Source organism: Impatiens glandulifera, chromosome 7 (assembly GCF_907164915.1).
Source record: "Impatiens glandulifera chromosome 7, dImpGla2.1, whole genome shotgun sequence".
Lineage (NCBI taxonomy): Eukaryota > Viridiplantae > Streptophyta > Magnoliopsida > Ericales > Balsaminaceae > Impatiens > Impatiens glandulifera.
The window spans coordinates 39,825,661-39,844,709 of NC_061868.1; the positions used below are offsets into that span (position 1 = coordinate 39,825,661).

General features: G+C 28.4%; 2 protein-coding genes across 2 annotated transcripts; both read right to left on the reverse strand.

Annotated features, from left to right (window-relative positions):
* Nucleotides 1-10,166: 10,166 nt before the first annotated feature.
* LOC124946064 (thioredoxin-like 3-2, chloroplastic) lies at nt 10,167-11,542 on the reverse strand. The gene is made up of 5 exons (XM_047486622.1): nt 11,088-11,542; nt 10,773-10,847; nt 10,623-10,689; nt 10,520-10,537; nt 10,167-10,417 (listed from the first exon to the last, which is right to left on the reverse strand). The coding sequence occupies exons 1-5, from the start codon at nt 11,396-11,398 to the stop codon at nt 10,319-10,321; spliced, it is 570 nt and encodes a 189-aa protein (XP_047342578.1). The 5' UTR covers nt 11,399-11,542; the 3' UTR covers nt 10,167-10,318.
* Nucleotides 11,543-12,597: 1,055 nt separating this feature from the next.
* Nucleotides 12,598-19,049, reverse strand: LOC124945822 (amino acid transporter AVT1C-like). Its single transcript, XM_047486323.1, has 12 exons — nt 18,835-19,049; nt 18,366-18,686; nt 17,650-17,951; nt 16,889-17,103; nt 16,404-16,427; nt 16,089-16,269; nt 15,782-16,001; nt 14,166-14,301; nt 13,920-14,085; nt 13,173-13,216; nt 13,003-13,065; nt 12,598-12,906 (listed from the first exon to the last, which is right to left on the reverse strand). Exons 2-12 carry the CDS (start codon nt 18,566-18,568, stop codon nt 12,811-12,813), a joined length of 1,650 nt encoding a protein of 549 aa, XP_047342279.1. The 5' UTR covers nt 18,569-18,686; nt 18,835-19,049; the 3' UTR covers nt 12,598-12,810.

Consider the following 19,049-nt stretch of genomic DNA (forward strand, 5'->3'; position numbering starts at 1 on the left):
ATCTATTTTGTTGTTGCTCGAAGAGTATTTGATCCATGTTTAATCTATATACTAGTTAAATAAAATGTTTTATTTTATATTTAATAAAAATATATTATCATGTAAGGTGTTAACAAATTTTCAGATTATTCATCAAATAAATATGCAGCAGCCTAATGATCCGTCTAATGTAAGTATATTACCTATGCAAATTTGTTTGTAAGAATAATTATTTTTTAAATAACTGAAAATATATTTATTGACACAATATTATTTTTTTGTATTATTTAGGAACATAAATATAAATGAAAATTATTCTTTGATTGAAGACTTAGAAATTTATTCTCACATCTGTTAGAGACCAAGGAAATTATAGTAAGTATTTTGTTTTTAAAGAGAAAATGATTGAAAAACATAAATTAAATTAAATTAACTTTTTTATTTTATTTTATTTGGTAGACTGTTGTTGGATACTTGGATTATAGTTGCTGCATCTGCATTTGAAGTTCTAATTAACATCAAATATCACTTGAGAAAATTAAGAAAATTTGTTCACTATATATTGTCTCCTTAAGAGTTACTAGAATACGTAGAATTGGATCTATCGAATATCGAATCAGATAAATGTTTATGATACTGCAACCTACATAAAAGCATTCACATACATAAAAGAGCACGGCATTACTACAGAGGAAATACTTTCTTTTAAAGGGAATAGACAACAATTGATTGATCCACGAAATAGAGTATTATATATACTAGTTCATTTAATTTAAAAATAAATATATTCATTTTAATTTTATTAATTTTATTTTATCAAGTTTTGTAAGACTTGACGATGATACCGAAGAAATGATACTGAGACGAGTTCAAAAGCAACCGGTGGTTGCGGGTATATATATGACAGATCGGTTTAGGGATTTAAAAAATGTAATATAAATTAATTAATTTTATAATGATTTAAATCTAATACTAAACTTACATGATTATTTAAAATACAGGAAATATATAAGGTGATAAATGAAAGAGATGTCAAGTGCTTAGAAAATTATAAAAAAAAACACAGCAAAACATGCTATTGATATTTTGTCTGCAATAATTAAAGACAAAAAATATATATATATATAAACACTGTTTTGTATCAACATAACTTGTGACATCGACATAATATTTATTAATTCATTATCAACTGATTTGCACACATTGACAATTTTTTATATAATTCAAAATTATAATGATAAAACCATATGTATTTCTTATTTGTTTATTTAATTTCTTCTAAACAGACCCTTTTTATGACATCTTGTATTTAAGTGGAGGAATTTAATGAATAAAAAATGTAACAAATATAAAATATTAATTAAGTTTATTAGTTTTTTTTCTCTTCAAAACTAATAATAATAATATAATCTCTAATTAGAGTAGCCAAGTTTCATAAAAACAAAATAAAAATAGTTAATTAGAGTAGCCAAGTTTCACAAAAACAAAAACAAAAACAAAATAGTTTATATTTCTGTCTCACATTCCGTTACCGTAATATGACCAAACTCCGATAGATCTTGTTTCAAAGCCACTAATGCTTCTAATGTCTTCACCTCAAAATTATCATTTTTTATTTCATAAGCATGAAAGATGATCCTATATCCATAATCATAATGACGATAGTCTGGTACAAGTTTGTTATCGGTTAAACTAATAACGTTTGAGTCTTCAATTCTTTCAAATCTGACAATGTCCTTGAAAGCAAAGCAAGTTTTCTGATCAAACAATTAATAAAACAATTAGAGATATACAATTGTTTTTTATAGAATAAATTGGGACTTCGTATGCAAACCTTTTTATAGCTATATTCATTGTTCGTAGCACTCACCGAACATGCAATGAGAAGGGCTTCAATGTTATTGAGAAAGTTACTTGATGTGTAATTTTGAAAGTCCTCAACGGTATACGTACAATCAATAGGATGAAACCTGCAAAACTCAATTACTTGACAAAAAAAAGCGGTAGATGGATATGGTCTCGCATTTCTAACTCTAGACATTCTATGTCTAATGGAAGATTGGAATACACAAGTAATTTCTCCTAAGGTTGTAGAAATTGTAGCCTCAAATACAAGAATCCAACTAGCTAAACTAGTAAACCACCCTCTTAATAATTTGTGAAATGTAAAATTTAATTCCTGTTGAACAACATAACAAACATAACAAATAGACAATTATAAAATTATATATAAGATTTGATCATTTTATAAGAATTAACTGCATAATTAAATTATAAGTTACTAACTCACATGTTTATGATTAAAGTAGACCAAAGTGAACAATGCGCTCGTGTAATAAAATTCAAGATCATCAATGGCAGAAACCAATACCAAACCCATTCCCTACACATAAATAATACAAGAGCTTACAAAGTAATCAGGCATTGAAAGTTGTAACAGCCAACAAATTTTTTTTTATCAAGAGTAGATAAGTAATTTCTTGTATTCACCTCCTTTTGACCAAATATATGTACATCCTCTTTACACCCTTTAAATCTCCATTCCTCATTGGAGCTACCGCCATCATCATAGAACCTAATGACTTTCTCACTAGATGAAGACAGTGTGGTTGTTTTCATCTCTTTTAACTGAGTTGATGATTCTTTAGTTTCAATGTTGTCTTGTTTTATCAATTTTTTTTCTTGAGATCCTAACTAACAAAAACATGTAGTTGAAAATATAATTAGCAACAATTTAAAGAGAATATTAGGGATTCAAATTAAACCTTAAATCACTATTTTCTTGTATATTTATATTTTATAGAAAAATTATCATAATAAAAGTTTATAAAAAAAAAAGATAACACGATGAGAATATAATGTATCATTTAAATCCATTTAAGAGATGTTAGAGAGTTGGAATTTCAAAAGATAATTTACTTCTTTACTTAAAATAAATAATCAAACATGAATTGATTTATTACAAAAGTTTTTTTTCTAATAAGAGAAATGATTAGGTGAGGGAATTTGGTGAAGGAATGACGTGGCATAATCTTATTCGTTGAAAAAATCAAATAATTTCTCATTTTTCTCTCTTTCCTCCCACTTTTACATTTTCCAACAAATGAAGGTGATGCCACGTCATTCCCTCACCAAATTCCCTCACCAAATTCCCTCACCAAATTCGCTCACTAAATTCCCTCACTCTATCACTCCTCTTCCAATAATATGTTTGTATTATCCCATAAAAAACTATACAAAACACAAGTTATCAAGAAACATATATAGAATTGGGGTAAAAGAGGGTTAAATGATGTTTTCTAGGTAAAAAAAATGGATTAAAAGTATTTAAAAGATGAGTTAAAACCGAGATAGCTTCAATAGATTGTTGAAGCTGATCTTTATCCAACCCGAGTAACTCGCTCCAAACGTCGTCTTCTAGTAGACTCTCCATGCTCATGCTGTGATAAGAAAAAATTCACAACACAAATAAGTTTTCAACACCACCATGATCTTGTCACATTGTTGAATATTTGTATATGTACAAAATAAAAGCAAACCTATCAGAGTTTTGATAATATGAAATTTCATCCCAGCCGAGCAAATCTCTCCATACTTGGTCATCTAATAACTCTGTATTCATTGTATGAGTTTATTCAAATTAGACTAAATTTTTAGGGTTATGAATCAATAACAAAATCTAGATTGTGAAGGATTTCCCTTTATATATAAATATCTATGTAATTGGACTCTCCCTTTATATATAAATATATGGACTATATCTAAGATTGTATAAGCCCATTTATAGTATAAATATGAAAAATTATTTAATGAGTCAAATCTTCCTACATATTTGGTCAAATATATTAATTAGATTGAATAAAAAAATTCAAAATTACCAAAATATTTGACATTCGATTTTTTTTTTTGTATATCCAATTAATATTGTTCTTATAATTTGGAAATCATTATTTATTTCTCATTGAAAACAAATATATATATATATATATAATAAAATAAATTAAATGATGATAGCTAGCCAATCATTGAGATGATATATATTAAAAATTCAACTCCAAATTACAAGAAATATATCACATTCTGTATTTGTGTATAACCAATTAATATTATTTTTATGATTTAGAAATAAAAAGTCAAATTACCCATAGCTAATCATGATAATTAAACCTTTTCATAATTTATTTTTCAATTTTATTTATAAAACTTATGAGGCTTAAAATCACATTTTTACCACTCTTAAAAATAATATCATAAAAAATACATTCAAAGAATAAATAAATAAATATATATATATATATATATATATATATAATTACAATTTTTTTATAAAATAATTATTTAACTTCAACACTCATAAGGATAGAAAGTTGAGAAGCTCAAAATAAAACTATTTTATATAATTATTTAATTATTAAATATTTAAAATATATATTTATTATCAGTTCTAATATTTTTATATTACATATAGGTTATTTAGTTTATGTGTGTATTTTCCAATTAATAGTATTTTATGATCTTGATATAAAAAGGACCTTTTTATTTCCTTAAATATCTCACTATTAAAATCAAAAACTAATTTTATTTTATTTTTGACAGAAACAAATTATCAAACAATATATCACTTTTTATAAGGACAATTTTTATTTATTCATTTATTTTACTAAAAACAAATAATTTTTAGTGTAAATTATACAAATTGAGAATTTTGATTATCATTAAACTTCAATTTAATTTAAGTCACCAATATATGTGTCTCTCTCATTGACTGAAATATCAGTACCTTTTTTTTTAATTCTTGTGTGAAAGCCGCCATTGTTTATAATGTTTTTTTTTTTCATCTTTAATTCTCTCAAAACTAATAATGTACTTATAAGCAAAATAAGTTTTTTAACCGATCAAAACGTTTAGAGATTTACAAAACAAAACAAAAATGTTTATTGATAGAATAAATTGTGTTTGGGTGTGAGAACTTTTTGAAACAATATACGTTGTAAGTAGCATTTACCGAACATGCAATAACATCGGGTTTCAATGGGATGGAACCTACCTAACTTAATTTCTCTTAATGTGGTAATAGCCTCAAATATAAGGATCCAACTGCTTGCACTAGTAGACAATTCTCTCAACATTTTGTGAAATGTAAAATCTGTCTCATGACAAACATAACAAACATAAAAATAAAAAATAACATTTGAGATTTTATCATTTTATATGTATTAATTTATAAGATACTAACTTGTATGTTTATTATTAAAATAGGTCAAAGTGAAGATTGTATTCATATAATAAAATTCTAGTTTATCATCATTAAGGCAAAACCAATAATGAACTCATTCCTGTCAATATAATATAGATATGAGCTTACAAATTAATCAAGGATATAGAATTGAATCAATTCAAAAAAAATACATCAAGAGTAGATAATTTTTTTGTTTGTATTCACATATGTTTGACTAAATATAACCATGTCTTTACACCCTTTGAATCTCCATTATCATCATAGTACCTATGGCGGCATCGCTCGATGAAGACATTGTGATTGCATTCATCTTTTTTAATTGTGTGACGATTCTCCAGTCTAACATTGTTTTGTCTTGTCGATTCTTGTTTCTTAATCTCCCAACAAATTAGACATGTTTTATAGTAAAATTATAATCCAGTCTAACATTGTTTTGTCTTGTCTTGTCGATTCTTGTTTCTTAATCTCCCAACAAATTAGACATGTTTTATAGTAAAATTATATATAGAAGAACAATTTATGAAAACATAATATTTATAGAAACATGATAAAAAAAGGTTTTTGGGTCACTATTTTTGAGCTAATAACTCAAGAACAAAAACCTTATTTTAAAAAATTTTAAAATCAAATTTGAGCACTTTTGATTTAGATTGATTGATTCAGTTTAATTTCGACAGAAAGCTTGTGAATGATCTTAGGATCGTTTTTCAATCAAAAAATTGGACAATCAAAAAATTGGACAATCAAGTAGTATACAAAACTGGTCGAACTAAAATATAAAAAATTCAATTTAAATTTGAATTTTTAATTAAATTACATTATGATTGAAAGATTACTGTGAGTTGGAGAACACTCTTGAACACTTTTAGAAGTTTTATGAATGTCCATATCCGAGCTTTACAACCTTACACAAAGATTCAAAATTTTCAAGAAAAACTTAAAAGTTTTAATGACATATTTCGTTTGGGATTGATTGAGGGCCTGAGATTGGATTCTTTGACTTTAGTTTACCTAGAGGAAACTTTTTATAGTCTCACAAGGTTGGTTGATCGACCAAGTGGATCGAATTTCAGTCAAAAGCCATTAAAGGCGTTTTTTATGCTTTATCTAGTTGCTCGATGTAGGTGATGATGAAGCTTAGGGTTGTAGGAGAAATGATCACCGTGTTAGGGTGCTCATTTCAGCTTTCGAATTAGTCGTTTTGGTTGTGTATCGGTCGAGTTCTACTTTCGAAAAATCAAAAGTTTTGATCGATCATCATGATTGTTCGTCGCGAAGAAGAAAACAAACTAGAAGAGAAACGTCGTTGTTTGCTTCTTCCGTGTTTGAGCGTTGAGGGAGTCTTAAACAACGTCATTTATGGTCAAAGCATGGATGCCTGGGCGTTCCGTTTGTGTTCCGTTTGTGCTTGGGCATTCCGTTGCGTCTGGGCTAACAACGTTCTCGTGCGCGTTAGTTGATTAAATGTTGTGCAGAAGCGCTTCTCCTTCGTTGCAGCGGGCTACGCGGTCCTCTGTTGTTCGTTGGATAAAGTCTGAGCGTTAATCTGATGGCTTTTGGGTCCGCTGCACTGAATTCTTCTTATTTCGGCAGTTGTAGATTCCGGTCCTTATTCAGCCTTGAAGTTTATTTGAAACTGATTTTTTTTCAATCACTTTTGACTCCATTTTTTTACTTACAAAATATACAAAATATTTTTAATAAATATAATATTTATTTTGTCTATATATTTTTTAGATTTTTATAAATAATTTATTTTGAATAAAATAGATACAATATTCATATTAAATTATTTATTTTAATTTTTTTGACCCTTTAAAATTAATTTGAAATACCATGAATACAACATTTATCTTAAATTATTTATTTTTATTTTTTGTCATTTTTTAATTAATTGTGGTTTAATTATTACAATAATTAACTCAATTAACCATTTAATTGTGTTTTTGGCCTTAATTTTAATGATTTTGATTTTATTTATTAAAAATAATTATTTTAAAATATATAAATTAGGTATTTAAATTATCAGTTTTCAAATCACTTAATTTATTAATAAAAATACTAAAATACTTAAATATAATTTTTTAATAATTATCATAAACAAATTCAAATAACATATTATTTTATCAAAAAAACAATTCTTACAAAAAAAAAAAAAAACCAAGAAAATATTAAGAAACTCATGATCAAACAAACTTGTGATGAAAACTATTCAAACTTGTTCAAAATATAGTTATTCAAATAAATTTAAATAAATAAAAGAACACAATCTAAGCTAATTTTCATGACCTGAGGAGGATATAACAGATACTTATGATTAAAATGTTATTTTGTTTTAAAGTTATTATTTTCTTAATGTTGAAGAAAGTTAGAGGGTTGATACAAAACTAATTTCATAACAAGTTAGACATTATTTGTAATAAATGGTTATAAAGAACAAACAAAAATCATTCAAAAACTAATCAAGATACATAAATATGACTCTCGATCGAAAAGACATAGATCGAGGTCGATGATTACATTTTTTCCCAATCATAGTTAACCTGATTGTGAATCATATAAGCCCAATTTAAGGATAACAATGGATAATTGTACCTACGAGTAATGGTCTTTGGGCTAGGGTCGGGTATAGTCCGATACTCATACCTACTATATTTATATTAATATATATATATATATATATATATATATATATATATATATATATATATATTTTCTAAGTATTGATGTAACATTTCACATCTTCATCACTGTCTTCTTAATAATAATTACATAATTTATTTTGTTTTTATCCATATTACACTCCTACTCATACTTCACTCTTATTCTTACTTCATTATATCCAACATTTTTTTTTTATTATAAAATACTTATTTCATTTTAATCACTCTTTTATTTTAATCTCTTCATCTTCAATTATAAAATATTCTCTCTATCACCTCTTCATCTTCGTCTCTTAATATTTTTCAACATTTATTCTATTTTTTTTTTCAATAATAGTAATAACAAAATTGTTATATTATTCGACATCTATAATATAGATATATAGGTAAATAATGTTTCTATATTTTATATTTCGATATTACTATTTTAAATTTATTTATTGTTTAGTTATTTTTAAATGTTTTTTTTTTAATTTATTTTAGTAAAATATAAATTATTGTCAAATAATGAGGTACCTGTCGAGCATCGGGTAAAAAACAAAAATATTCATTGAGTTTATGGTCGGAGTCAGGTAATAAAATAAAAATCGGTGAAAGGAACAAGTATTTCATTATCCGGCGGATATCATTTCTAGTCTAGTCTCAAACTTAAGATTTAGTAACATTTTTTTTCTTCATTTTTTTGGAATAATTTTCTAGTAGGGTGAGTTCATCCTCGTTTATAATATTTCCTATGGGCGATCATATATTGAGAATTGGGTGACTCAAACTACGAGCATAACTCAAACCTCTAAAATAAATTAATTTGGTTTGTATTAATTTCAAATTAAATTTAATTAGTTGGGTTGGTTTAGTTACCAAATTAAATAAATTTAATTATTTTATCTCTCATCACCAAAATACAGATCATTCAATTCCAATATTTAAATATATTGTCGTTTAGTAGAGGGAAACAAAATAAGTGGGCCTAAATTCAAATGGGACAAAATTGAAAATTGATTAATAGCATATTTATTATGTACAGTCTATTCAGAGAAAAAAACAGATCATTACTCTTACAGCATATAAACAATAAATAATAGCTGTAAAAATAACATAACTAAGGAATTGTTTATTTAATTTATCAATTGATTTATTAATTAAAATATTTTTAAACGAATCAAAATTGTCAAAATTGTGTTAGAGAGATAAAAAAGCGTATTAAACTTATTGAAACGTGTTAAACAGACTAAAATGTGATAAATATGTGTTAAATAGGCCACAAGCATAATAAGAAGATTAACAGTGTAGGTGTCGAACCAGTAAAAAAATGTATTAAATGTGACAAAATAAATCAAATAATCGTTAAATGTTAAAAAATGTATTAAACGAACAAAAACAAAATAAACAGTAAAAAACATAATAAAAGTGTTAAAAACTAAAATTTAGTTTAAGTTAACTTATTCTCCACCCATATTATTTATTGGGTTGAATACGAATTTACTTACAGATTGAATTTATCAGATATTGAAAATAAAACAAAACATTAGTAGTTCACCCCATATCATTAGTAGTTCACCCCATATGAATGGTATTTGTCAATCAACTTCGAACCTGTAAACTCGTTTTGATTTTTAAAATAATAGGTTTAGCTTCGTTTAAACAGATTAAGGGTTGTTTCGGATGCAGTTCAATCGATTTTGGTGGATTGCTCGATTAATTAGGGTCAAATGTGCACCAAAAGTAATCTCGCACTTAAAATAAGCCCTTCATTCTTCAGTGGTCGATCAATAATGCAATTGGGCTCATCATCCTTACTTGTGCGTGGTGAAAATCTGCATCAGGGTCATCCACATCGTCATTGTAGACTTGATACTTACCAAAACGATTATAGCCATCTCGTGTCTCCACACCATAAGCTGCCCCCCACATAGTGAGTGACTGGCCACGCCGAACCAAATCACTTTTTCACTTTCTTTTCCATAAATCGAGATTTAGATAATTTTGACAAGAATTCGCTCCAAAACTCCAACAAATATCAAATTATATTCCAAATTGAAGAGTTTGAAATTGTTGCAATTAGAGTTCATGAACAGGCGACAGCCATTCCTAACTAGTTTCAATCAGATCAACAACACTTCTTTTTATGATTTACTCTCCATATATTTTTGGGTTAAAGTTTACCAAAGTAATTCGCAAATCGCAAGTCAGATCAGATGAAAAACTTGAAAACCCAAAAGGAAAGAAAAGGAATTTGCTTGTGCTATTCATTTATCGAATCAAACATATCAGTAGAAGAAGAGTGAATAAAAGCAACTAACATTAACAATATAGGTTCCATGTTTTGGGGGTTTTGAACCATCATTTGTTGTATTCTTTTGTAAATAACTATTCTTTATCATCTTTTAAAGAAAAATGAACTTAATTCGTTCAATAAAAAAGTAAGAGCTACTTGAATTCATTCTTCGTTATCAATCATATCGCGCACCTCATTGATAACAAGATGAGCTTTATGCCCTCCTATCACCTCTCCTTTCTTCTCGCAGTCCCTCCATAACTGTCACAAAAACACAATCCATTCCTCATCCAACAACAAACAAACAAACAATGGGAAGAACAAGTTTTCATCTGTTGCAAACTAAACATGAAATTCATTTACCTGAATCGTTGGCATCTTCTGTTAATCCCCCGATTGTTCAAAATTGAAGATATGATCAGTTACAAACAAAAAAAATCACAAGATTTTCAAACTTAGAACTTACTGTAACTCCTGCTCTAACCACCAGCTTGTGAGGAATTTTGTTGACATCAAGAGAATAGAATCTTATTCTACATACATACATACATACATAGGTTAATAATATTGTAACAAAACTACTTTACACTTGAACAAATACTTGAAGAATTCCAACCTTGGGTAATAATCTGCTGCAAGTTTTTCCAATTTGGGTTTCAGATATATACATTTCCTGCACCAACTAGCCATCCTGTAGATCCACATATATTGTTTAAGATAAAATCCAGTTTGATAGAATGAACTCCATGAAAGAATTCACACAATGAAGCTGCAAATAAAACCTTCAAAAAGAAAATAATGATTCTGATTCTTATAAACCCATGAATCTCTTTTCCCCTATCAAATGCATTTTAAATGTAACAAGTGAATGAGTAATTTTAGATCGATCAGAAATGGGTTCCAATTGGTAGTAGGGAAAACCTAGACATACCATAGAATCACCACCGGTTGGTTTATCTTCTGGGCTTCATCAATTACTTGATCAAAGTGGGAATCGCTATCTATTTGTTGAAGTTGAATAGAGATCGGAGAAGAAGAGTCGAGTATTTGGATCGTTTCTTTGTCTTCGCTGTAATTAGTCAATACCTTTGCATGACGGACACCGATTATCGCTTGTCTTCCTTTGAAATATGAAATTGAATTTCCATCTCTGAGAAGCGCGAACTTGGGGGATTCGGTGAACTCTAATCTGGACTTGGGATGGAAAAAGTTGTACGGAGAGATTCGTATGGAAGCAGACATTCGTGGTGATTTGATTGATATAAACAAGTCTGAATCTTGATAAGAGGGGACTGCGGGTCTTCTTCAATCTTTCAACTATACTTCAATCTTTGAACTGTAGGGTTTTAGCTTGGAGGAGGAGGAGTAGGTCCTAAACAATTACTCTATTTTTTTATACATTTTTGTTTCTAATTTTTTTCATATGTTATCGTATATAAAAATAATTAAATGCAATCCAATTGCAATCTAAGTAAGAAATTTAACTCGATTACACTATTTACCAAGTTCGGAATCTCCATCTTGAATGTAAACTAATATTTATTAATACACTTGTATGATAACCTCTAATATTTATTAATACACTTGTATAATAACCTTTTAAGAATAAGTTATGATAATGCATTAAGAGATTAGGGTTTTACTTTTAAATTTTTGTTTTTTAACAATATAGACTTTGAAGAGAGGTGAAAAAAAAATATTTGTTTTATATATTATATTTTAATATTAAAATAAATAAATAAATATATTATATATTATCATGTTCGAGAAAATGATTGAACAATTATATGAGTTCGAGCTCAACAAAACATCGAACAAGTTATATGGGCTCGAACTCAAACTTAGTTCAAACTCTACGGCTATAGAAGTATAATCATTTTATTTTAATATAATTTTTTTATTTATTTTAAGGAAACTATTATAAAAAATTAATATAGTATAGTTAATTAACTTTTATTAGGAAGTTTTTGAACAAAATTAAAATAAAAGAAATTGAGTATATGAATGACAATAGACAAATCTGTTCCATTTGGATCTAAAAATTTCTGGCCACAGTTTATATATATTTTAAAAGAAAAATAAATTTTCAATGATAAAACTAATTTTTTTTATATAAAATGATATATTAAAAATTTATGTGGTGGGAGTGGGACTGTGAGAGTCACAAATATCAATATCACACCACTACAAATTAAATTAGAGAGAAATTATCTCAAATGACACAATTCGGATAAGAAATTGTCCCAAAAATATAATAGAGTATTTACATTAAAATAATATAATTGATCATTTAACAAAAATAGTATTTACTAGCTATGAACACTTAAATCTATACATATAATAAACATATAAATACAAGAAGCAGCAAAATAAATTGCAACTTAGGATTATGGATCATTTATTGAAATTAAAGCTTAAATGAAAGCATAAAACAACAAATAACCAAACTTGGATTATGGATCATTTATTGAAATCCCAGCTTAAATCAGAAGCATAAAACTTCAGAATTTAGCAATTCACACTGATACAAATCATGAAAAATACTACAAAAATATTGAAAATAAAATCTATTTAAAGCTCAGTTCTTCAAAGATATCTTGATGCCACTGACAAACAAAGAAGAACATATTATACAGTTTGCCCAAGTAATACTTTCAACTCAAATTCTCAATAATCTGTGAAAGAGCTGAATAAGAACCGAAGACAGCCGACACAACGCCTACAATAATGATAAATATACACACTGCAACCTGATTGCGACAAAACAAAAACAATTTTTTTCTTAACGAAAATAGAAGGTCGGAATCAAAACAATTGGAGAATCGTGTTTGAAGTTAAAGACATACCTGGAATCGACTCACTTTCTGTCCCAAAATCCGAAGGAAACAGGCACATGGAAATATCAAGGTCTAGAATAACCAAATAAAATGCATACATGTTTTTAAATAAAGAAGGAAATTGGTCAAAACAGACTAAACAATAAAAGTATAATATGAGAGAAAAAAAGAAAACTCACAACAAGCATTGTGAGTAGTGATCCAATCAATGCCATCACCAACCCTATCAAACCATAAAGAGATATAACCAAATATTTAAACGATTATATTTAACCTGATAAATTATGAATAACTTTACTCGGTAATATATAAAGAGCGTCCAAAAATAACTTTAACTTCAGGGTAACATAATCTTTATACATTTTAATTAGTTGACATTAGTTTCATATTTTATTAAATCAATCTCGTGATACTTTGTTTATTGAAAAATATTACCTTTTCAAAAAGCTTCCTGATATGTGGGCTGGTTGTGTAAGTTTGGACTCAAGCTTCTTTTATGATACTTATTAGTTTAGTTAGAATTAGTATAAATAGTGATATTATCTGAAATTCGATAGTCAAAATTTCTAATTCGATGAAATTCAGTACTAAATTAGTGACATAAATTTTTTATTTATTTATTTATAAATGTCACATAAATAATAAGTTAACGACGTTTCAAACTGTTAAAACAAAATCTCGGTTTGTATAATTTTAACAATAAGAAGTCATAAATTGTAAAATTTGAAAGAAGATGTCTAAAACCTCACTTGTCCCAATAAGAAGCCTCGGTTTGACAATTTGGTCAATTTTCAATAGTAATAACTAGTAATCTTTCTCATCAAAATTCTATCATTTCTCATCTTATTCTAGATCTCACTCATACCAAGTACTTAAAATTTAGGTATTTCAAATTGACTAATTCAATGTTAATAAGAGAAACTAACCAAAGAAGGGAATGGAGAGAGCCACCAACAGAGTAGAGATGACCAAAGCTGTCCTAATGCAGATAGCATAAACATGAGATTTGAGTTGGTTTGAAGGTATCAATTCCTCCAAAGCCAGAGCCACAGGAGTCATAGTTAATGCATATTTGGTTAATGGATTTACGACCTGCAAATGACAAAAAGATTTTCTTTTGAATTTTGAGATTGAGAAATCTGGGATATATACTACTGCAAGCTTAAACACACCGTTGTCCAAACAGCAACTTTGGAGGAAACTAAATTCTGAGGCATGTTGAGAGTGAATTGAGATAATGTAGATTCTCCAAACATCATATACCCCATTACCGCAACACTAGCATACATCACTGTACATATACAAAAACTGAAAACGGAATATAATTATTATGACAAAACATGAAATTTTTTGTTTATCGACAATTTACAAAGAAAATAACAGGAAAGAAAGAAGAAAAAACAAAGTCTCAACACCACAAAAGAGGTATATTATTGGGATTCATCGATGGTTGTCTGTCCTGTGTCCCTGTTTTCTCTCAAAGAGGGGCAAAATAGTAATTTTTATAAAATGACTGTTTTACCCTTCATGCGACGGAAACAGGAAACCCACATGACAGAGGATCCTATCCCTAGATTATTGGCATGAGAAGCTTTGGAAAAAATGTAAAACATTTCAAATTGACTTTAAAAAATTTAATGTGGTGACATTTTTTTTTTTTGTTCATACATTGAAACAACAATGATAGTTTTTTTCCTCATAGTAACAATGATATGATGGTATAATGCTGTTGGGAATATATTTTCCACAATACTTTGAATAAGCTTTAGAGCTTGTATGATATTGTTTTTTTTAGGAATTTTATCCAAAATTCAATATTTTTCATCATTTCACTTCATCTATCTCATTACTCTTTTTATCTATCTAAATACCAAAATAACTTTATTTAATACCTTCTCTCATTTTTCTATTTTATCTATTTACAAAATAAAATGGTCATTAAACTGTAAAAAACTAGTTTTTTTTAAAAAGATTAAGTGATAAAACCTAAAAAACCCAAAATCAAACAAACAAGCTCTTAGATCGAATGATTAGATAGTAGAATTGTACAACAAGCAGACAAAAAAGGACAAAAGTGAATTGTACTAGAAATCAGGGAGAGAAATAAAAAATTGCATCCGTCACTTCTATTGAAATAATTTTTATTTTGTAACTGCAGTTAATTTCTCAATTGTCTAATGCCCAACTTGTAAAGTTTTCATTTAATATTGGGCCGTGTTCTTTTTGGGTTATTTGAAAAACCAAAAAAAAATTAATTTTCCAATCAATTACTTTTCACCAATCACATCATTTATTTCATTAATCAAAATACTAAAATACCCTTTATTTTAAATTATTATTTTTTATTTTATTTATATATATCAATACTCTTTAAGTCATTTTACCAAAAATAATCATCACTTCCTCAAAATCATCACCAATTATTATTATTTTCTCCCTCTAGGTTTTTAAAAAAACCTCAATCCGAACAAGCCCTTAGTTTATTTTTCGATATGCAAAAAAAAGTTTAAAAATAAAGCCTTTAAAATCACAGTTCCTGTTTCTTTTTTATACTCAGATAATCCATAAATCATTTACTTACACATTTGAAAAATGCACAATTTTGGATATTAATTATTTAGACAGAAATAAAACAACATTTAAGACATTTTTTCTACTATATATTTTTTTAGTCTTTGAAACCTATCAGACCTGAATTGTTAGTGCAAATTGGCAAATTAAGGCACAAAAGGAAGCAGAGAAAGAACCCAGGAATGAAACTTGATCTTATTAGAAAAGGTATATTTACCTAGTTAACAGAACTGCTGAGTATTGGCTTGGTTTCTCCATTGATGTATAGATATTGGGAAAGACTGCATGTCCTGAATAGCAATAACCATAAAGACCAATAGCAACAGGAAGAGTACTCAGGTTTAGTGAAGAGCCCCTGCTATGAAAATCGAGTTTATCCACGAAACCAGCCCAGAACAAGCAGAGAACAACCAATATAGATGCCAGAACACCAAAGGCTGACAGAACACAAAAAAAACAGAACTTAAGAATAATTGATCAATTGATGATTTGACTATACAAAAAAAATATATAGTTGGAATTACCAGAGATGTAACTCAACACACTAAGGTCTCGAAGCCAAACTGTTGGAAGAATTGCAAGGGTGGTGAGCAAAGCAAACAGGTGATGCGAATCTAGTTCATATCCTCCTACGCTTAAATGTGCGTTTGGAAATAATGATGACAAATTATCGCTCTCCAGAATGATATATTCGACACAACATGCCTGCACGATACAATGTTGAATTGACTGCAACTCTGAAGTAATATTCCATCATAAAATTTTCATAATGATGGTAAGTAATCAAATAATGGTGAGCTAGAATAATGCACAAATTAAGTAAACCATGATATACTTACATATAGTTCCAGATACAAAACAATCTGCAGCCACATAAACAAAGAAAATCAATGGTCAGAAAATGAACAATTAGTGAATTTTTTAAAATAGAAATTTGGGGATTCATTTGTGAATATTTAACAGTGGAAAAACTTCCAAAGAGGAAAAGGCCAAATTACAGATGTGACTAGTGAAAAAAATACAGATATGCACCCAACTCCGATGTATAATAGATTCTACAAGTTGCCTAAGAAATACTAAAACAATATTTTTGTAAAACAGCACTTGCTAGGACATTGTACTTATATTCATCATTTCTTTTCATAAGAAAGTAAGGACATCTATGGTACTCAGTTATTCATATAGTTGAGAAGACTTGTAGCTTATTTTTTTTGGGAAAAACTTATAGCTTATTTTGATGTAGGAGTATTAGTATTTTAGTTGATGATGAGATTGATGATGGATAAGGTTTATTTGGACAACCCTTAATCAAACAAGGCCTTACAGAGATGGTAAAACGTCCATAAGTGCCAAATGCAGCCTGTCCAATGTCTGGGTAAGTCTCTAGCCCGGGTTGGCTATCTAAGCAGTAACGCAGAAGAATCCCAGTGTAAAAGGAGAGGACAGCAAAAATAAGCAATATGGAGAGCCCAAACCATCCTCCTTCTTTCACAGCATATGGAGTAGAAAGGATTCCAACTCCACATAAGACATTCATACCTATAAAAATCCAGAAGATTGTTTATGGATGTTATGGTCACAGTCATTTATTTTGGATTCCACGCGATTAATGAAACATAAGATAAATAATTTAGTTCTAAGAAATAAAATTGTTTTTGCTTAAGAGATTTTACTCACATATATATCAACATCATCTAGAAGATAAACTTGATTTTCATAAAAAAAAAAAGAAAACAATTGTTAGAAAAACCCTCACCTCACATGTATGAACATTAACTCAATAGCATATTCAATACAATATTATTAAAATAGCAACAGAGGTCAGTAGAATCTCATTGGTTCATCTGATTGTTATTATATTCATGATTAAAAATTATAAAACTTCTTCAGTCTAAAAAAGCTTTGTTCATATGATGTCAGAATGTGGCCCTAAGAACAACTGGTCCCTGCATTAACTTTAAAATACTCCTTTAACAGACAAGAATCACTAGGTCAATACTGTCAATGATTAACTAGAAACAATCCATCTAATACAAAATAAACACAATTGTTCAAGTTAAAATTCAACTTAATAAAAGAAATTACCGTTTAGCACAGCCTGGCTAAATGAGCTCCGACGAGAAGCTGGAAGTTCATGTGAAACTTCGACGATTTTTTGAAACGATGACTTTCTTGATGGGATTGGAGGAAGCAGAGTATGAGAGCTACGTCTATGAGGTGGATGATGTTCATCTTCTAGTGATGGTAAAAGAGGCTTAGATAATGAAGGTAATATTTCAGGAGTGTGTCTTCTTGTCAGAGATGATGAAATAAAGGAATTGCTTATTCTTGACAATGGTGTGCCCAAGAATGTAATGTTTGGACTACTATAGAGATCCATTGATTGCCTGAAAAATCAAACACCAGATATGATAAACCATAAAAAGTTCTTGATTCCAGTTAATCTCTTCTCTGTTTGTTGAAGTTATGATCATCATTATGTGATATTCATCATTCATGCTCAAAGGGAAACACATAGAGCAGCATACAAACACCACAAATCTCAATTTTCCCAAAATAATCCCCTTATTATTGTAACCCAATTAGTAAAATCCAATAACACTGTTTAACTAAATACTTATAGTAAAAAAAAAACAATCTATTGAATATTTTATAAATAATTCTCAATCTCAAAACAACCTCATAATGAATAGTTTTTTCTTCCCTGTCAATCACATCCACATGTTCTAAAAGAGGACAAGAAAATTAGCCATCATATCAATTATCAAAATCAAAATCCAGATCCAAAGTTAGATGTTTACCTATAACTTTGAGGCCATGAAGGATTGAAGGAACCTGGCCTGCTTTCCTGGCGGTTAACATTGGAATAGTTGGAAGAATTATCAGAATCATTTCCATCAGCTTCAACTTCAACTTCTTCATCATTGTTATAATCCCTCTCCTCCTCCGCATCTTCATCTTCACTGTTAATGTAGAAATTATGATCTGAAATCGATTTCTTCATTTCCTGATCAATTTTCTCCTCTCCTTTCTCTCTTCCCGGTGAAAATATGATATATATATATTTAGTTAGATGATCAATCAACAAGTTCAAATCAAATTATGTATGCCTTGCTGGAAACCTGAAAGCAAACAAATAATATAAAATAAAACTCAGAGACTCAGTCTATTAGCAGAACAGATCAGAGAAGAGAATCAACAAACGTATATCTCTCCAACACTGAAAACGACTTAAATAAATGATTCTGAAAGTATCGGCCGAGTACTTACGATACGTAGGCAGTTCCAGTTCGATTTGAGAAGGTAACATGGATTCTGATAAGATTTCTTCAAGTGTAATGATGATGAGTAAATTTGAAAAGATGAAATTCTTACAGTTTACAGTGAAGCTCGAGCTCTGTGTAGAATTTCAACTAAAAGTGAGATGGCGCGAGTATAGTACAGGGCTAGAGAGAGGAAGAAGAAGAAGAGATTAGTGCAAATAC